Here is a 21,970-nt window from a genome sequence, read left to right on the forward strand (position 1 = left end):
TTTGTGCTGTTCCGATGCTCTCGTTGCAGATGTGCTGCGAACTATGGTGGTCGACATGAAATCTTAAGTGTCTCCATCTAGGCCAGTGTTTGGTTTGTCTGTTCTGGGCTACTGTAGAAACACAGCAGTGCAACATGGTGATCTCTGTAGACGAGGGCCTGTTCCCTGTGTAGATATAAAAGTCTCATTCTCAGGTAATGAAAACACAATTCTTATTTTCAGGTGATTAAACACTAAAGAAAACGGATTCCACTATATTCCATTTAAATCCTACATACTGGAGTTGTAAAAGATGATTTCCATCTTGTTGTTTCGTGCTCTCTGTAAACGCACCTGTTTGAGGAGGTTGCAGGAGAGAGTGAAAATGTCAAAGAGCGAAGAATCTCTGAACGATGATGCGATCTTCCTGTGTTTGGTCAGAGGATGCGTTGTGTCGGCCTGAAGAGGAAACAGATGGTGTTCAACATTTTCAATACGACGACACACAAACGGCAGAAGAAGAAGAAGAAGAAGAAGAAGAAGAAGGAGATGACGACTCACCTGATTGATCTCATTCGTCAGCTGGGACAGAATAGTAACCCCGATGATGCAGTGCTCCACGCTGTCCTGTAAACACACCAGTTACACGTCAGCTCCACAGCAGCAGACGCACACTCTGTGACACACGACTAAAACACACACCCACCTGTAGAAAGCGCGTCACATCAGCGATGACGTTCCTGAAGACGTAGTCATCTTTCTGACAGTCGAACCAGCCCAGTTTGGTGATCCTGGCATACAGCTGGATCAAAGCCTGCGTCACAAACGCAGCTAACTTCGGCCGCGTGGCCAAATAATTCAGCACATAGTTCCCTAAAACATCACAAACAAACAAACATCTGAAAGACTTTCTCAGACTGAGCTGCTGTGCTTCAAAAGTCCTAACTAACATACTGTAAGTAAACAGTGTGATGTTTTTGGTGGGCGGGGCTTAGCTGGAGGCAAAACAGTTCTCCACAGACATTAGCTAGCGCTAGCTAACAAGTTGTGTTGTCTTGTTTTAGACGATGGAGGAAGATGATGTGAGTGGTGCGTTCAGAAACACTCATTGTGAGTGTGGGAGCGCACTCTGACACAAACTGGAGCGTTGATAAATTGGGAGCGCTGTCTGAATGTAGCGTTGGGTTATCCAGAGCAGCGCACTCTCAGAGTGGCAGAGCGCACTCTGGACACTCTGTCTGTGGAGACGGAGCAGCAGAGCGCCGAGCGGAGTGAATGTGTGATTAACTTAACCGTTGGTTCATTCATGTAGAAATATAACGCTGCGTTTCTTCCACCAACAGGGCTCTCATTTTAGTGTAGAGCGTCAGACTGAATTTACCAACGCACCATGTCAGGTCACTCACTCTCCGGGACCGCCAGTGTTACTTGAATAAGTAGACATCTGACCAACGGGACCAGACTGGCCGACCCGTATGCTCTCACTCAGTGGATGGATGATGTCACAGGAAGCCAATCTTACAAAGGAGGACCACACTTGTTTGTTTTGCTATGGAAGCTAACGTTAGCTAATGTGCTAAAAAGTTAGCGTTGCAGAGAAATCCAATCTTCCTCTTAATCCCTCCCCAGTTTCTGATGAGGTGGACATGATAACCCTTAATACACAGAACCTTATTCATCCCTACAACAGGAAATACTTTTTCCCTAACCTGATATGAAGTGTGCGCTGCACATGTGAGCATTTTTGATGATGGCCTCCGTCCAGTCCTTTGGTCTTATCACATTTAACCATAGTTGTCTTTGTTTTTGTTGACGGGCAGTGGCGGCTGGTTTTGAGCCATGACTCCTTCTATTCTGGCTCCCAATAACACAACAAGACAAACACATTTTAACACTCCTATGGAGCCTACAGCCCTGTGGGGGAGGGGCAGCTGCACCTCCAGCTGATAACATGATGTCATCGTGACGTCAGCCATACAGTTAACCTTTGACCTTTTGGATATAAAATGTCATCGTTTCATTATTTTATTCTGTTAGACATTTGTGTGACGTTTTCCATAAGTAGCGTATGAATTCTTGAGTCATGACCAAAAACAAATTTTGAGTCTCTGACTGATGATTCAATTCTTGGGTTTTCAGGGGGCCTGTTAATAATTATACAATTGTGGTGTTATTTCAGTGCGTAGTTGTTTGTCCCTCAAACGCGGCTCAGTGTTCACTCCAGTTGGAGCAAAGCTGCAGCAAGACGCACTTCCAAGAACCAAAAACAATGAAGTTCTTTGGAAGAGCCGAAGACCATCAACGTTCGACGGTGTGTCTGGACCATGAGAGGAGCATGAGGACAGGATCTGACCCCTGCTCTGACTTCTTATCTCCTCCACCACCCCTCCACCACAGTTTATCTACTGGAAACACTGGACATGAAAAAATGAGCTCTGTGGTACAGAGACAGCTGGGAGCCACGGCTCTGCTGCACCTGCTCATCACCTCATCAACTTAATAAAACACACCCTCAGGACACGGACATGACAAATAAAAATAAAGTGTCATATGTATAATAACTGAAGCTGCAGAGTTTTCTACATAAACAAGAGATCAAACAGGCGTCTGTGTATCAGAGGATCATTCAGTGTTCTCAAACACAGGCTGCGTTCAACAAATGACATCACATGTTGTGTTAGTTTGTCTCTGCTCAGCCTGCAGGAGCGTTCAGCCTCGATCCAACACTTCCACGGTGTAAACACGCCGTGCGTCTGTCTCTGAGGACACTCTGACTGAGACGCTGCTGAAAGAAGGAGGTGGACTCACGGATGTCGATGCGTTGTTCGAGCGGTAGAGGGTTGCTGGTTCGAGATACCAGTTTAGACAAACAGGTGGCCGCGAGCAGCTGAGAATACGATGACTGCAAAGAGACAGGAAACAATAAATTAATGTTTGTTCAGTTCTTCTCAAACAATTAAAATTTAAAAATCAAAAACAAATAAACAACAGAATCTGTGTTTGTTTTCAAGGGACTGGTGTTACTGGTGTTACTGGTGCTGGCGACGCTCCATCAAGAGGAAACTAAACATCACATGTACAACAGCAGAATTATTTCTTTGACTGTAGTTTATTTAAAAGTCTTTTCAGTGCGACACCCTGTGATGGGACAGTGACACCATGTCAAGCGCAAACACAGACGACATTTTACTTCCTGTTTCTGCGCACAGACACGACCAATGCTCCAACTTTAAACACAAACATGGTCCTTGCTTGTGAATTTTAAAGGAGCAATCCACCTTTTACACATGAAGTCAGTGTGCAGGTCCGAGTTAACCCTTTGAACTCTGTAGTAGAAATGCTCCTCCTGTGCCTACTTGGAATTTTTGTTTGTTGTGATGTCATTTCCTGAAGTATCTTCAAACGCTTCATCACCCTAAAATCTGTACTTCCTGAGCTAAAAAGTTATGTATGTTGATAAACTATAATAATTGTTGAATTTAAATAATCCGACGAACTGATCCAAAAGATGTTTAAACGGAGAAACATAAAGATTTCTTCAGATTCTTTGAAGTTCATAGTTATATTAAAACTAAAACACCTTCTTTTCCCAACTTGCCTGGAGTTAAACCCATGTGTTTTCTTTCAGCCCTCCAAATGGGGTGCAATATCTTTTATTTATTTATTTCAAATTTACAAGTGCCATCGCTGGAATATCTGAGGTCTATCTGGGATATCGAGGTGGGCCCTCGCCAGGGTCAGCACAGCCTCATTCAATTAAAGGTGCTGCATCGCCTTCACCTCCAAAAAGTCAAACTCTCTTAAATGTTCCCAGATGTTGATTCAAGAGGTGGGTGATATGACCCTAAAATAATATCACAATATGTCAGGGTACTGTGATATTATAGGCTGTCAACAAGTCACGCAAATGACCGATTTCACACGCTAAGCCTCTATTTCTCAGGCTGTCACAAATAATCAGTGTTGGGCAGATGTTCACTACAAGAAGCGACGTTACAAATTTAACACTACTTTGAGTCAAACAGCTTTTCAGTAGTGATGTTAACTAACTGACGGAGTAGCACAGCAGTGTCCATAAAAGTTACAAACTCTTTCTCTGGAAAAACTCTGAAATGCAGCTGACTGTTTTTCTGGATAACAGTCAGGACAATAAAACTGAGGATAAGTCGTGACTGGCGCCAGCGCCACACCGAGGCACGTGGACGACAGGGCTGCCACCCGTCCCGTATAACACGGGATCGTCCCATACTGAAAAATAAAATGTCCTGCCCCTCACTGAGTCAATACGGGACGCCGTTTGTCTCGTGTTTCTGTGCACACAACACTCTAAATATTAAATCAAGAGGAGAACGTCACATAACGACAGGTCTGTCGCTCAGTGTCATCGTTGCCATGGTTATAGAGAATCTGTTCGCCCGTTGACTGACTGATAAAGTTATTTAAAAAGGTGCCATGCCACCAATTCATCACACGTAGCCCGATGTCTTTTTATAAAACTTCAGACAGATGATTGACAATTAATCTGTAGCTCTACAGCAGAGGTAACGTACGTGGGTTGTGCAACAGAAATAAACATCCACGTGAAACTCAGTGTGCTGTGTTGACGTTACTGGATGTAACGAAGCCTTGAGGCTTTCTAGTGATCAAATTATTCAAGTTACTCGAGGAATCGCTTCAGCTCTATACCGCACATTCACATATATGGAGTTTTTTACTTTACCAAAGGTTTAATCACTTAACGACACGCTGTAAATGTGTATTTAAGACATTTTACGACTTGTTAATGACCCGCGGCCGCCCTGGTTTTCAGAGTATGTCTGTAGGGTGGTGTTGGTGCTTGGTCCAGGTCCCTGACTGTGACGGTGCAGGTCTACTCACGCTGCCTCTCTCCAGCAGCAGCTGACATTTGCTGAGGCAGTCGGGACTGTTGGTGAACTCCACCAGAGCTTTCTCTGCCTGGTGTCGGACGGCGGTGTCGGTGGTCTCATACAGCTGCTTACACAGGATCTCCAGCTGGGCAAGGCCCTAGATTAAACACACAGAGACACAAGATGGAACAGCTTATCAGTCTCTGACAGGCTCGTCTCACAGGCCGACACAGCGACACTCTGATGACTGCAGAAGAAGAAACAATCACACAACAACACGAGAGCCTGCATGTTTGGGCCAAAATGAAAACAGATATAAATGTGCACATTTCAGATCTCAAGATGTTTACTCCCCACACATTTATTGATACAGAGCTTCATGTGGCAGCAGGAAGAGTGCTGAGTCATGCAGAGTCACTGACAGATTCAAAATGGAGGGGTAAAGAGGGAGATTAGAGGTGGAGGGGTGTCCTGTGGATGTGTGGCGGTGTGTTCACTGCCTCCGTTACACTGTGAGGAGTTCAGGGTGCAGCAGTGAGCAGGTATGACAGAGTGTTACATCATGTGAAACTCTGCTGGTCTCAGATAAGAACGAAACGCTCCGTCTGCTGCAACACACCGAGCCAAACTCAAGTGTGTAATGATTCACACTGATGATGTCACAGCAGGTTATAAACACGAGCGCAGCAGTGCAGTCAGGAGGTCTGACACAGGGGGGTTAAAATGTCTTCACGGCAGGAACGGGCATCTCTGAGGAGTTTCCATACTCGAGTTGCCGTTAATAATTAAAGGGAACGTGTCGTCATCAACAACAAGTCAGACATTTTGAAGACAGCGCTCCCACTCAGTTTTACTGATGAATTTTTTAAACTTTTCCATAAGATTTCGCCCTATTTCCATGACGTTATTTAAGCAGTTTAAAATGGGCGGGACTATAAACACGCACTTCACAGATATTTGAGGGTAAACAAACTATTAGCGCTTTTTCTCTTTACTTGCAAGTTACTCATTCCTACCACCAGCTAACTGTTAGCTGCCAACAGACCAGCATATACGGACGAACTTTGGAAAATGCCAAGGCCACGCCTCTTTTGGGGAGATAAACAACTGAAGCTCCAATCGTGATGTCAGACATGTTTTAGATATTTCATGAACATAATTCAAACAACAGTCAAAATAATGTAAATTTAAAACTTTTCCAAAACATTCTCTCAGTTTTTTCCAATTTCAGAACTTTTCCAGGAATTTCATGAACTCTGTGAGGAGATAAGAGTCAGAGCGCCACCTGCTGGCTGTTTACTGTAAGAGTCTGAGAGAACTGCTGACCTCACACAGAAAACACAAAAGCAACGTTACGTGTTTCTTTTATAAACATACAGGTAGATCAGTTATGGATGATCTGCTGTAGCCTTAATTTCATTTATGAAAACTATGACGGAATTTTGTCAACAACCTTTTTCCCACGATGAAAACGAGACAATGACGAGCTAAAACTAGATCTTGATAAGAAAAACTAAGACGTGCTTTATTGTGCTTTATTTTCACTGACGCCATGAGACACTACATGAGCAGCAGGCTTGTAAACTCAGAGCCAGGACGCGCATGCAACACGCCAGCTGCATCATGTCCGCAGCAAACTTCTGCGCTGAACACCGAAGCAGCGCTTTGCCTCGAAGGCACCATGCTGCTCAACTCCAGTTTTGTCCAGCTGGTCTACCTCCTGTCTGTGAGCAGCTCCGCAGCCCTCCGACTGGTAAACTAAATAAAACTGTAAAAAACAAAAATGAATTTGTCATTGTACCAGAGGCAACGAGAAGCAGCAGAGCCACCCTGTGTGTTTCTACATGTCACACTGAATAAATGAATCAGTGAAGCTCTGCTGTCAGACAGGAGAGCAGTGCTGCAACACCAGCTGAGGCTGAAACACCACAGTAAAGACATGATCGGCATCTGATCGGTTTTATTTCAGCTGGTATCAGACCCTTTAAATGAGCCGCTCTGAGACAGATCCTTCGGACTGGCTCACAACATCTGTAGTGTAGTGTGCACATCACAGTACAGATGTTCATGACATGAAGAAAAGCAGCAAACTGTCGTGTTGGACAAACATCCAGTATTGTGATAAGTGCTGTGTTTTTGTCTCGCTCTAGGTTCGAGGCTCTAAACTGAGTAAACAGGATTGATGTTGTCGAGCGCTGCACACATCCATCTCAGCTGCTCGGACACTGTTTATGTCCTGACTTCCTGCTCCCCTGACGCCGCCTGCCAGCCGACAGATGGTTTTTAGTTTCTAATTTTAAATCAGACCAACTTCTGGTTGTATTTGCAGCCTGACAGCTCACAGATGTGTTGCTGCTTTCTAGTTTTTAATCACTGCTTACGTTTTACGATACGTGCAGGTTTGTGTGGATTCAGCAGTTATTACTCAGCTGACGTCCACGCAGACAGAGATCACTGCTCCGCCTCCCAACGACCTCCCGATCAATAATAATCACAAGCTGCTGCCCTGATTTGAGCAGAAGTTAAGATCAAGTCTGCAAATCAGTGTTTTTATTGTAAGCTCCCCTTAAACTAATCTCCAATACAAACACAGGCCTTTTCACACACACAGATGGCGCCATAGAGCCACTCCAAAGTCCTGTCTTTACACCTCCTTTGTGTCTTTACACAGAACCAAACAACAGCAGCATCAGTGTGTGACTACACACTGCATCGTGGCTTTGTGGAATCAACAGAGGAGTGACATGTAACATACACGTCAGCCACGCTTTATAAACAACAACAATGGCATTAAGGTGGGATTTATACTTCTGGGTCGAATCGACGCCGTAGCGTGGAGCTGAATTTTGTAACGGTAACTTTGTTAAATGCTGCTGTTGTCCCTGGCTTCATATGAGCAGAGGAAATCTCTGCTAGCTGCTAGGCTAATTTATACAATGTAAAATGCCATAGGCCTGTGCTAATAACGTTAGCATGTTGTATTTGTGGGGAAAGTGTTTGTCTGTGAATGCTGCGAGTTATAGTGAAGCTGATTTGTGTTTGAAACTGTCTCTATTAAGCCATGTTTAATGTGTGTTTACTGTGTGTTTACTGTGTGTTTAATAAACTGTGGACATTTTCGGCTGCTGTTCTTCTCCTTTAGGTTAGCCACTGACTGTTAACTTTTAAATCTCCTGCAGAGGGTCTCATGCATAACAAGACTTCAAACTGTTACACCGATGGCGCCCATGATCCCGTCCTGCTTATTCAGACACTGTTCCGGTGCCATTACTCCCTCCTGTGGCTGATTAAAGGTGCGACAACTCCGTCCCCCCGTTCTGCAATCGTACCTTATACAGAACGGCGGGGTGGCACAATGGCACGATATTCCCGTCTTGAACAGGCGGTGTAAAGGAGCTATGAGATGTTTTAACAGTTACAAATAAAGCAGACCAGCCGACGTGCAGTGTTTCTCCTATAAATGTACAGGGAACTCCGCCAGGCCCCAAAAAATCTCTTTTAACACCAAAAATCTATTCCAGTGTTTCCTCTAAATTCATCATGCAGCACCACAGTGAGTCCATGAAGGAGGCGAGTGTCTGTGGTGCATTCACGTCTGTAATGAAAGCAGGACAGTCGAGAGTCTGTTATCTGAACTTAAACTGAACAGGTAAAGCGGAGATGATGCTGTCGGTACAGGTGACAAACAAGCTCAGCAGTGAACGTGTTCGTGCTTTTAGCAACACCACAGAATATTCAGTTAAAACAGATCAGTGACGCCGTTTTAACGAAACTTTCAACTCCTGACGTTTCCTCCTGATGTTCCTCAACACTGTTATGAAGGGAGGAAATAAACCTGAGTGCTCGATTTAGACGTCAGCATTTGTTCAATGTAAAGAGTAAATGTTGCCCAGCCTCACACGCAAACATAACGTTTTCATTTTGTTTTATGACTGAAAATGGATAAAATCTCTTGTTAGGGTAGAGCTGCATGCAGCGTACTGCTTCGCTCTCTTTGTTTATCTTGAGACACATCTATCTGTGGCCGCCCACGACCATAAGGACAACAACAACATCTGCCGCCACATATGAATTTTCTAATTTTGGAGCTGGACCGTACGTCAGGTGCACTGTTGGAATAAATACACCTTAATTATTCACTGCGCCACACTCCCGGAGTGCAGAGCACACTCTGGGTACAGCTATATACGATTTTAAGGTATGCCAAGCTATATAAGGGTACAGTTATCATACCGTGTATGTTTGCTTATCTACGATATGGAAAAAACAAACAAACAAAAGAAAAAACAAAAAACAACTGGACGCTGAATCTCACCTTTATTTGAGTTATTTTCAAAAGTGAGACTTATTAACAAAATCTTAAAGTTTCAGTTACAGTAATAAAATGTCTGTTTCCACCTCTTTAAGGATCATCTGAGACCTCATGAACATCTCATACCATAGCAGTCCTGCTGGGCACAGACGGAGCAGCACAACACCAGCTGCAGCGACAGTGAAACTTTATCGTTCATTGCGCCGGGTCTAAAAATTTGCTTTCACTCACTTCTGCAGCAGCTGCTCCTCTCATCCATTGATCTGATCCGATCAGCTCTGACTGGATCAACAGATCAGTTATCCACCCTGTGACTCAAAACTCCATGAGCAGCGAAAAAAAAACTCATGACAAGTTCGACGTGTGCTGCTTGTAAATCAGCTGGTCAGTTTGTTTCTGAGAGGAAGAGACAATGAACTCTGAATGAATTCAATTTGTTGATTTTCTGTTTTAAAGCACTGTAAACTGGGTATACTTAAGTTTCTGACTTTGGATCTGACAAATAAAACACCTCTGAGGACGACTCTGGGAAGTTATGACACTTAGAAATTATTATTTTTCACAATTTTCTGACATTTTATTGAACAAATAATTGACTGAGAGAGAAAATAATCTGTATACTAATCTATCACAAAAACAGTCCTAAACATGACTGTAGCTAATGTCATTTTTCATAATTTGATGCACGTTCTCAAACTAACCAACCTAAATTGCTTCTCCGTCAGTCCCGTCATCCTCTGTGGTTTCTATCAGTCGTTTATTGAGACGCTCCTGAGTTTTCATTTATCTGCTGGTTTCACACTGAACGACACAAATGGTCCAACAGCATCGTTAAAACCTGCTCTGAGATCACAGCAGTGACACGACGGGACCTGACTGATTTTTGCATCAACAAATCCTCCAGGAAGCCACAAGTGTTTTAACTTCTGCTGGACAACTTGTTCCTGCAGGCGAATTTTCTTGGTCACTGTCAGGGCGTCTTTACGCTAACTGGTGTTCAAAATTCTCTAAATATGTATGTTTTGGGTTTTTTTAATCTATTTCATTGATAATAATAACAGGATAAGATGAGATAAAAAAATAAGAGAAAATTCTCTTAATTATATGACATAAATTTCTGTTACTGCAGGAAGTTATAACGGCCACTAAATACTTCTGTACTAATATAATATAATGAAATACAGTATATTATATCATGTAGTAAAACAGTGTATTGACATATGATGGTTTGATAAAGTACAGTGCAGATATGGTACAAGCAAGGTGTGATGCAACAACAGCTATCCAATAATAACAATGTTATTGTTATTATTGTAATAATTATCTGCTGATTATTTTCTCCAATTATCAATTAATCATATATTTATTCAATTACTCCATTTTTTTGTTCTTAAATTGAAACTATTGTTGCTGTTTTTTGTTGTGGCAATCAAACATTTAAACTATGGGAAAACATGTTTTAAGTCGAGATTTTAAATAAACCCTCTGGTTTTTTGCCTCTGCCCACACTTTATTTCATTATTCATTATTCAGGCCTGTTTGTGTTTAGATTGAGTATTTAACAAAAAAAAACAAAAAACCTATAATTGTCTAAATGTCAGAAAATTTCCCATCATGATTTCCCAGAGTCTTTAAATGTCTAGCAGCAGCACAAAGAATAATATATAAAGAAATACAGATAAATAGGGAAGAAATTTTTTTTTTCTTACAAGTGAATTTAATTTTATAATGTAAATCTACTGTAAGTTACTGTAATTAAATATGTGTTTCACGATACAAGGGACATGTTATTAGCATATTAACATTAATATATAACTTATTGGTGATATGTTTCCTACATCCCAATTACTTTAATTATATGAAAAAAATAAAATAAAATAAAACAATATATTCAAACCTTTTTTTCTTGCAGATTACAAGATGTTATAACAGCCACTGATAATACTTAGTATTTTCTGTATTAATATATGAGCATAATAAAATATAACATAGTATTTATCATATAATATATCTTTAAATGTCTCTTAAACCCACAGCTATATTTAAAAAAAATAATAATAATAATTTTGACCAAAAAAAAGAGGCAGCAAATGGTCACATCTGAGAGGCTAACATGATGCATTGATTATCAAATTATTTGGTGATTGACTCTGTTGATCAACATTGATTAATGACTGCTTGCAAAACAAACCGGTATTTAAAATCTTTTATTCCCTCTGCTATTTGTCTATTAAATTCTGTGTAAATATTATTGTTTTTAATCTATTTTATTGATAATCAGTGTATATATATAGAGAGAGAGAGGTCTTTAATCTGCTGAACTCCTTTGCATATTTGTTATTTTTATTTATTAGTTATGTATTTATGTGTCTAGCTGTTACTGTGTGTTTAAATGTGTGTGCTGAGGGTTAATAAAGTTGTCTGGATCTGAATTCTACATTTTAAAAAAGAAAGAAAATGATGAGCTTATTCTTCTAGAATATCTTTAACAAACAGATCACGAACTTTTCTTCGCAGCTCATGTGACAAACTATTATCATAAGGCTTGTTTGGATCCCAGCCAGAGAAACAGAGTCAATGTCAGTGATGCTGCTGCTGCTGCTCCATGCTGCAGCTGTGAGGCTGTAGCACCGAGGCTAACACTGCTGCTCCATGCTGCAGCTGTGAGGCTGTAGCACCGAGGCTAACACTGCTGCTCCATGCTGCAGCTGTGAGGCTGTAGCACCGAGGCTAACACTGCTGCTCCAGCTCAGTGTGTTCAGGTTAGCCTCTGTCTCTGCTCCGCTCTCATGCTACAGCACTTTAATACAGCTAAGAGCGGTATTATTAATAATCCCCTGCTAGCTGCTAGCTACACGCAGAGCTGCCGCACAGCACAGGCTACAACAATAACACGGAGCACGGACTCTGCTCTGACACAGCCATTGGAGGAACTGGGAGAACTGGACTAGTGTGGAACCAGTCTGTCCTCCCAGTCCAGCACCCAAACATGTGTCCAGTCCGGAGCCCGGAGCAGCAGCTAGCTTCACACACAACAGCCCGGCTCAGTTACGCACATTAACAACACTGGTGGAAATACCCCAGTGCCCCCACTGTAGGGTTCCCAGTAGCCGAGCTGGCGGCAGCAGCCCCGGGTCACGGAGCCGGGTTTAACAGACAAACAGTTAAACAAACCCGAACCATGTTTTCAAACGGGCTCGGGCGGGAGAAGTTAACTGAAGCTAACGTTAGCATAGCTGTGCTAACAGGGTCGGCTAGCATAACAAGACAACAAATAAATAAATAAATAAACACGGGGGGGGGGGATTAATGAGTTCATGTGAGGGTTCATAACATTAATAATGTCCACATTGTGATTCTCACTGGCGCCAAACTGGTGAACTGGTGTTAGCCTGACAGCTACCGCTCCGCCGCCAGCCCGTGTCTCCTTTATTGTTTACTTCAGTCAGACACACCGATAAAACCCGCCGTTACGCCGCCGGAGCTGCGCCTTCAGCCGGCACCGACACCGCGGTCCACCCGGGCTGAGACCCGGAGCGTCCCCGGCTTTTGTTTTCCTCCGGTAGCCTCCCCCCGGCTAACACGGAGCTAACAGTGCAGCCAGCAGCAGCCCGAGCAATGACAGCAGGCCACAAGTCAACACAGGCGGCCACATCCTTTCTTTTACCGCCGACAGCCTGAACACGGCCGCCGCCTGCACCCGCCGGCCGAGCACCGCCTCCGTGCCGGTAACACAGGCACCCGAATCCGCGTCCCGCACTCATTTTCACGCCCGTGGGGAAACTGTCGGTTACAAAAACATGAAACCTCTGCTTACCTGCACATGATCCGCCATTTTTCTCCATTTCATGCACCTCTCACTCCCCCGCTTATGGGTATGGAAAGTGACAACAGCGCCCCTGCTGGAGAGGGAACCTCACTGCAGGGGCTCCCCGTTCACTTCAACACAGCACAGTTAATTAAAATTAAAATTAAAATTAAAATTAAAATTAATAAATAAATAAAACTAAAAATAAAAGTTGTAAAAAATAATGAAATAAAAACATACTTGTAAAAATAAAATAAAAATAACATTCATCACAATAATAATGAATATAACACAGAATAATAATAATATAAACAACAATCAATACAAATAAATAAATAAATAAACAATAAAAACAAACTTCTTATCTTTTTTTTATAGATTCTTTTATTTCACTGAGTTGCTTGGCACATTTTTTAGATTTGGTTTTACTTATTTATTTTTACTCATCTATTTATGTGTCTACATGTTACTGTATGTCATGTTATGTGTGAAATGCAAACTGTTCCAACAAATTGCCCCCTGGTGGGATCAATAAAGTTGTCTGAATCTGAATAATAATAATAATAATAATGATAACAACAACAACAACAACAATAATAAAACTACATAAATCAATAAAAGTACAACAATGAAAATAGCAGTAGTAATAATTGATGTTTATATATTGTAGTTAAAATTCCACACTTACATTTCATTGCTTTATATTTACATCAGTCTATTTCATACTCTTATTCTTACGTCCTATAATTCTCTGTTCCTTAGCGACTGTAATGAATCACAATTTCCTCTGATTATGATTATTTCTAAGATGAAGCTTACTTTCAGAATTAAAATAAAAAAGTAAAAAACCCATATAAATCCCTCCTGAACCTGTGACATGCACAAACTAGGAATATGTATGAGAGCTCATTTATCAAGCAAAGTGCTGGACCGAGCACTTTCAAAGTGTATATATATATATATATATATATATATATACACTTACAGTCAGGGATAAAACTGGAAAATGTGGTGTTTGAGCTGCTGAAGTAAAATTTCACACATTTTCAGACCAAAATAAAACACTGTGAAACAGGTAGAAACTGTAACTAACAGACATCACCATGAAACTTCCCCAGCTGATTACTAACATTAAGACAATTATTCTTTATATTAGATGTTTTCTGAAATGTTGTGTTTAAATATGCAAATGAGGCATTATCTAATTAAATATGCAAAAAAAAACTTTGTCTCCATTTCTTAACACGTTGGAGTCAAAGGTTTTTTGAACATCACATTAATCAGAAAAAACAGTCAAAAGCCAAATAAGTAAATAAATAAATACATGAAAAATAATTTCCCCCAAGTTTTCAAGCATATTTATATAGACAGGAATAAAACAGAAAAATAGTTTTTTTTTGGTAAGAGCTGCTGAAGAGGAGATCTCGGGGGCAGAAAAAAAACTCATTTTTAAGAAAACATCCATTAAGTACATGAAGTTTAACATTTCATACATTTTCAGACCAAAATAAAACATTCAAATACATATCACCATGAACCTTCCCCGGTCAATTACTCACATTAAGACCATTATTTTTAATATTACACATTTTCTGAAATTTTATATTTGAATGGGCAAACGAGGCATTATCTAGTTAAATATGCACAAATGAAATTTTGTACAATTCCAGGACAGAAATCAAAATTATTGTTTAATTTTCTTGACATATGAGAGTGAAAGGTTTTTAAGTAGGAAATTATCACTATGTAAGTCAAAAAATAGTGTCAGCAGCCTATATATGTATTTTGCAGTGTTGTTAGGAATAAAATGTTCTATGAATAAGGCTATAAATGGTTTATATACAACCCCCTTTTTTTCTGTTTCCGTACTGGCTGAAAACACGTCGTACAATCTCCTCTTATTGAACCCTGAGTGACACGATCAACATTTGGTCTTCTGCTGATATCAGCTGCAGAAGAACCTTCAGAATAGAGGCAGGCTGTGAGAGCTGCTGAAGAGGAGACGTCTGTGAGAAAATGCTCTTTAAAGACATGAACTGTAAAATTTCATACATCATTAGACAAAACACAGAATACAGCAGGGTAACAGGGTAAAACATTTTTACAGATACTGCCATGATACTTCTGTGTTTACATACAAATTAAGCTTTGCTCTAATTAAATACGTGCTCATTGCATAACTGTCCTGAACCAAAACCTAAAATAAAATAAACCTAAACGTATATTTCATATGTTTTTTCCCTGCTCGTCTTAAAGACGTGTTTGGAAGCAAAAACAGCCCAAAATCTCAAAACTGACCAGCGCAGTAAAAAAGTAAAATGTTCACCTAAAAGAAATCTACATTTGTAGGAAAAATAATCAGATTACTTGAACTTTTACAGAAATGTGTTTGAAGTTACTCATTTCTCATAATGCATTAATTATATTGTTATCATTTCAGTATTTCCTCTTCATTATTTTGACTTCTTAATTTAAGTTGATATTTGTTTGATTTTCTCTTTGTCTGAGCTGAAATGATCGAAAGAAGGTGATTTCAATAATATGATTTCATTAGGAGCTCACCTGTTGTAGTGTGGGCTCAGACTCACTCAGCTTTGTGCCTTTCAGCTCGTCCTGTCATATTGGTGTCCACCACCAGAGGGCGACACTTCCGGTCCCTCCTGCAGCAGCAGCAGTGTTTCTGCTTCCGGAAGGAGAGGAAAAGTGAAAGCAGGAAAAACTCCCATTCAAACAGAGACACAAAGAGAACATGTGTGCTCTGATCATGTGTGTTTGTGTCTGATAACAGACTGACACATGTTATACATTAATAACTCTATGCAGTGAGACGTTCACTGACCCCAGCAGGAAATCTGACAGCGGTGTGTTCCAGCTCCCCTCGGAAAAACGAATGCTGTGACACATGTTCATGCAGTGTCTCACTTTAACTCTTTGAGGGTTGATGAGGTTTGGAATAAATCACGACTTTGAACACAATGTTTAATCAAAACTGAATTTATCTCAGAGGTGAAATAATCAGATCCTGAAGTGAAAGCACCAAAACCACCAGTTAAATCAAATAAAATTAAAAAAAAAAATAAATAAATAAATTAAATTAAATTAAATTAAATTAAAAATAAATAAATAAAATAAAATAAAAAGAAAGAAGTAAAATGGTCTTCCTGTCAGACGTCAGCAGACAAAAACATTTTAGCAGCCATATTAAAGCAAAAGACATGATTAGAAAATATTAATAATATTATATCATAATAATACTTTATTGATCCCCAGTATGTTACAGTCGCTCTGATGTAAAACATAAAGAATGATAAGAAAATAGAAGAACTCTGTAAAAATGGAAAACTAAAAATCTGTGCATTATACAATAATGTTTTACAGTAGAATATATAATATTTAACAATATAAAATATGTATAATGAGCTGTATGTAAAATGTGTAAAAAAACAAACAAACTAATAATAATTATTATATTTTTTTTACACGTGTGTCAATGAAGAACTCAGATCTTTTACTTTAGTGAAAGCACAAATACCACACAGTAAAATTACTGTTACAGTAAAAGTCCTCCATCAATGTTCCTCCAGTAAACTTCAATATCACTATAATGTTGCTAAAGTATTAAAACTGACTGTTGTGCTCTCATATCTGATCTCATCATATCTGATCTCATCATATCTGATCTCATCAGACGATTCTGACTCATGTTTTAATGTAAAAGCAGGATTTTACTTTTTACATTTTCTAATCTGATTATTTTGTCAAGTAATCAATTCAGCTGATTTGTAAAATATTCATACTCAGATTAATTCATGACACTGTTTAATGTCTGTTCCAATAAAAACAAACTGCCGTCTCACAGAAAACGTTCAACTTTCCACGTCCGTCTCTACGATGACTGAAGACACAGAGTCCAAGGAACCAAAACCAGGTGAGTTCCACAGGGTCCTGTATCAGTGATACTCAGGTTACAGCCTGCGGGCCAAATGTGGCCCCTGATAGGCTGTTGGGTGGCCCCCAGCCATTTTGTGTTTCACAGTGAAAATAAACTGATTCACTGATTGTGATTTGTTTGTACTTTTCATGTAAAAACAGTTTCAGGATGCATCAAAAAATCATTTAAATAGAGCTTGTTTATAAAAAAAAGAAAGTGCAAGGAGAGACGGCCCTGGACCCAGCAGAACCCCAGCAGAGGTCTGGACTGTGCCCCCAAGGTCCTCAACTCCTAGAAACACCCCTGACCTGTGTGGGGCCCCTGCGTCTGGCCCCTGGCCCCCTGTCAGTTTGCAGAAGTGGCCCCCGGGCACAGCAGGAGAACTAAAACACAGTACCGATACAATCAGCCTGTAGCGCTCTGGTCGACATCTCTTCCTCTGAACATGTGCAAAATGTTTTCAGTGTTTGTTTCGTCCGTCCATCAGTCGTAACCTGAAACATATTCAAAATAAATGAAAATATTTAAAAGGAACCATCAAATGTTTGTACATGAAAAAGAAACAGATGCCATTAATGTTCTGTCGATGAGCCTCAGGTGCAGCATTTGAATTTATAACAAAGCAAAATATTTTATAAAGTATATGAAAAAATGTTCATCCATGAAAAATAAACTAAAACTGTTCAATAAATAATAATAGTCGAGTGAGAAGTCTCTGAGATGAGAAATAGTTCAAGAAGAAGAACTCTAGTAAAAGTATCTTAAAATGTAAAGAAGTAAATGTACTCAGTTACTCTCCACCACGGCGTTACCACGTTACTTAAATATAATAAAAAAGTCTTATGTTTTCCTTCATATCATGATGTAAGAAATAAATAAATCCTGCGTCATCATCATCATCATCATCATCATCATCACAAACTGAGGCTCCCTGTTAAACTCAGTGTTGTAGTTCCTGATTGTGGCCACTGGAGGGCAGCAAACACAATGAAAACACATGATGGCGCCACACAAACACATCGGGACAGGCAGCAGACGTGTGTGTGTGTGTGTGTGTGTGTGTGTGTGTGTGACTCATTTTGAAGTTATTAATATTAATATTAAAACCATGATGAAGTTCAGCCAGCGGCAACAAAACAGCATGATTAAAGTATTTTAGTAAATGTTCTGAGTCAGTGAAATCTGATTAAAACAAAGTAAGGATTTATTTCACTGTGTATTAATAATAATAATAATAATAATAGTTGTGTTGTGTCTCTTGGTAGCTCATTGCTTCTCTCTGATTATTGTGTGTCACTTTTCTTTCCTTATATGAAACATATGTACATGTGAAGTGAAAACATACAGGCTCTGTACATATGTGTAAAAATTATACATGAAACCTTTTAGAAAATGGAACAGTATGTTGACATGTATGTATAAATATATGTTGATGTTATATGTATGATTAGAAACCATGGCTGTGTTCAACACATAGAAAAACATATTTAAGCATACAGAGCTTTTATGTTGTTGTTGACATAAACCTGTATGTATGAATTAAATATATATTATTAACACATGGTTGAGGGGGAGAAGTGTCCATCATTCCACACTAAACTCTTGCACGGTTTTGAGTGTGCCAGTAGTACACTGCATTAAACTAAAGCCCGAACCTCTACAGAGTTTCATGTCAACCTTTAAAGCAACAGTCTGACAGTTCTAGCCTCACTGACACTTTGTTTGTCAGGCTCTCCATCCTCACATCATCACACGCTTCATGAAACTGAAGCCGTGGCTGATTTACCAACAAAATCCAGTATCCATCCACATATGGTTTTTTCCCAGAGGACTTTAAAAAGGTCTTTAATATTCATATTTCCACCAAATTTGTCTGGTGCCTTTAACCCTCCCCTAACCAACAATCAGGACTGTGCTGCTAACAATGACTTAACGTTAGCTCACCATTGGCTCAGTGATGGCTCAAAATTAGCTTAAACACACGCTAAGCACTGTTGTTGTTTACGTTCAACAATGTTATGAACGTGTCTGTCATGAACACGCATGTCAGAGAAAGTATGTGCCAACCTGATGCTTTCAGGATTCAAATTCAGAACAAAGGAAGGCAGCCACCTGTTGCTCTGCCGATCTGTCATCCTGCTCACTGCCCCCCCCCGCCCGGTTGAACCGCTGTTTAACCGCAGAGATCTCCTCAGCCAAAAACTCCAGGGACTTCTTGAGTTCATCTCCCTCCTCGGCTGTCATTGCCCTTTTCGGCGGCATGCTGCTGCTAGGTAATGCTGCCCAGCGTCTGTCAGCTGTTAGCACAAGTGTGCTATGTGCGTTCACACTCACGTTAAAACAACCTTTAGCCGTGGTTGAGCTTACATTAAAGGGTCTCTAAGTCTTCCTAAGCTTGAAAAGTTTTTGTCACATACAGCAAACATCTCCTCACGATACTCTAGCTACATGTCCCCTGAATATGCGGTGAGAAGGTCCAGTCTCTGCAGGCAGCCCAGGCTCCGGTCCAGGCTGCACCAACCAGCCAATCACTGATTGCCGGGTGGGGTTTTGGGGTTAGCGCGTGTGCACATGAAGGGGGGTGGGGAGTACAGTAGATGAGAGGACTGTGAAGAAGAAAGTTAGCCAGTCAGAAACAGTTTCCTGTTTCCTGTGTGGTGCTCGCTCGCTTGTGTGTTTGGTGCTCGGCTTGGACTATTCTGGGTTCTTTTTAACTACTGATTCTGGATTACCTCCATCAGACTAACTGTTGATACCCTCGGTTCTGGACGCTGCCTCGTTTATGACGCTGATTTTGGATCACGGACTGAAGTGCAACGCAAGTTGGCTAGTTTGCAAACTAGCTAGGCTGAGTCCCTCAAAAACATCCACGCCTGGGGGCTAGAAACCTGCAGAAAAAACAAGACAAGTTCCTAAGAAGAAACACCCAAGTCTGGGGGTTAAAAAGCCTCAAGAAAAACAGTGATAGGTCCGTAAAACATACCTACATCTGGGGGCTAGAAACCCGCAGGAAAACCGTGACAGATCCCAAAAACACCTTAAAAAACACCTACTTGTGAGGGGTAAAAAGCCTCAAGCAAAACCGTAGTCTCGCTCACCAGACTTTTCTCAAGAAAAGAGAGGTCTGGCTGCGCCGACTCTCACTTTAAGATTGGAGGAAAAAAACGCACCGGCTTTTTTTTATTTCTTTCAACCAATCTCAATCGTTCTGGGCGGTGCCACAGCAACGGTGCGCTTGCAAAAATATTGCCGGGTGGAAACAGGTTTTGGTGTAACACGCTCACAAAAATATCGCCTACAGGACGCGAACCATGGCAGAAAAATGGCTACATCCCCGCAAGATCAAACACCGCAAAAGTTAGTAAAGGACGTGTTGAAAACTGCTACACAACCGGAGGTGGTAGGGCGGGACTTCAGCGGGTGGCTCGTTCCGCCCAATGAGAGGCTGATCTATGCAGCGAACTTCCACCCACTCAGACTAACAAAACAGTGATGGGTTGTAAAAAACATCCACCCTAAAAACCCGCAGGAAAAAACACTACAGGTCGCAAAAAAATGCCCACTTTTGGGGGCTAATAAGCCTCAAGAAAAAGAGTGAATGGTCCCTAAACACCCACATTTGAGGGCTTGAAAGCCACAAGAAAATCTGCAACAAGTCCCTAAAAAGCAACCACGCCTGGGGGCTAGAAACTCACAGGAAAACCATGACGGGTCCATGAAATGTACCCACATCTGGGGGTTAAAGAGCCTAAAGAAGTAAAATGATGGGTCCTTTGAAAAAACCAGCAACCCACATATAAAGCCACAGGAAAACACGCTATGGGTCTGGAAAAAGCACACAGTTTGGGGGGCTGAAAAGCCGCAAGAAAAACAGTGATGGGTCCCTTAAAACACCCACATTCAGCCCCTGGAAACACAGCGATGACCTGCTAAACACAAGTGGTTTTGTTGTTTGTCAGGCGTCACTCCTCAGTGTCGCACCATCCTCCCTCCCCTCCACCTCCTGATGATGAAGCCAGCTCATATACTACATCACTGATAAGTGTATGAAATACGAATCGTATTTGTGGTTTGCAGAAACACAGAGTGTGAACGTTTCCTTGAGTCGGCTGGTCTGATTCATCAGGTTTATGTGGAGAAGCTTGAGTTTGGCTCATCTGATCCATCACAAGGTAAAAAGCTGTCTGCCCTTTTCTCAGCTGCTGTAAAGAGCTCCACTTACCGCTGACCTTTTGTTGATGTCTTCCTGATGTACTGCAGCATCACATTGCTCAGCTGTGTTTAGCATTTCATCATCTAAAGGAGTCTCGTCTGCACTCAGTCGATGGCTGAGGTAAGGCTGGATCGAAATCTCGTCTTTGATGGGAGTGTGAGCTCCTGGTTTCACTGGAAATAATGAACACTTTGGGCTTTAGTCTGTACAGCCGAACAAAAACACATATACTCAAAAGATCAGCTCTGCCAACACCTGCAGGGTCGGCTCAACAGCCGGCAGATGGAAACACTGCAGATAATGTCAGGGGAGAACAAAAGCTGACAAGATGCCTGTTGAGCTTGCTCGAGCATTGAATTACCAGTTCTCTGTTCCCTCCTTGTTGGTGGAAACTCAGACATTCACAAGTTGAAATTGATGTGGATGCAAACACACACACTCATCACACACACTTCTGTGCGACGTACCTCAGATGGGGTTTGAACCCGCGGCTGCAGCACTCCAGTCGGCATCCTTCCCTACTGGACCATCTCTGCCACCGAGGAACTTCAAGAACCCGAGAGAACAAGAAGATCAGGCTGAAGCTCTGTCTCACACTGCACTTGTTGGTGATGAGGAGTGGAAGACAAACTTTTGTGTGTCCACAGCATCACTCGTATCTTTGAGTGAGTTCATCAACAGTGACGAGATGTCCGCTTGGTGTTTTATACAACAGCAGTGTTAGTCTAAACTCTCTAGCCTCTGTGACGAGGGACTGCAGAGATGATATTTTGTAAACGTTCAGTGGGCAGAATATTTTTGGGCAATATTTTTCAAACTGAGGGGAAAATATGTGTCTTGAAAAATATCAGTATAAGTG

At 41.1% G+C, this 21,970-nt stretch overlaps 1 protein-coding gene across 1 annotated transcript in view; it reads right to left on the minus strand.

The window, feature by feature from the left end:
- The window catches only part of xpo7 (exportin 7), a 43,883-nt gene extending 30,835 nt beyond the window's left edge, over positions 1-13,048 (minus strand). The window contains exons 1-6 of the mRNA XM_049603826.1: positions 12,977-13,048; positions 4,858-5,004; positions 2,788-2,881; positions 686-852; positions 541-606; positions 334-438 (exon numbers count right to left, since the gene is read on the minus strand). Of these exons, the coding sequence (XP_049459783.1) occupies positions 334-438; positions 541-606; positions 686-852; positions 2,788-2,881; positions 4,858-5,004; positions 12,977-13,009 (612 nt within the window). The 5' untranslated portion in view covers positions 13,010-13,048. The remainder of the gene's footprint in view (positions 1-333; positions 439-540; positions 607-685; positions 853-2,787; positions 2,882-4,857; positions 5,005-12,976) is intronic.
- Between the last annotated feature and the right edge of the window lie 8,922 nt (positions 13,049-21,970).

This window comes from Epinephelus fuscoguttatus, linkage group LG18 (genome assembly GCF_011397635.1).
Source record: "Epinephelus fuscoguttatus linkage group LG18, E.fuscoguttatus.final_Chr_v1".
In the NCBI taxonomy this organism is placed as follows: Eukaryota; Metazoa; Chordata; class Actinopteri; order Perciformes; family Serranidae; genus Epinephelus; species Epinephelus fuscoguttatus.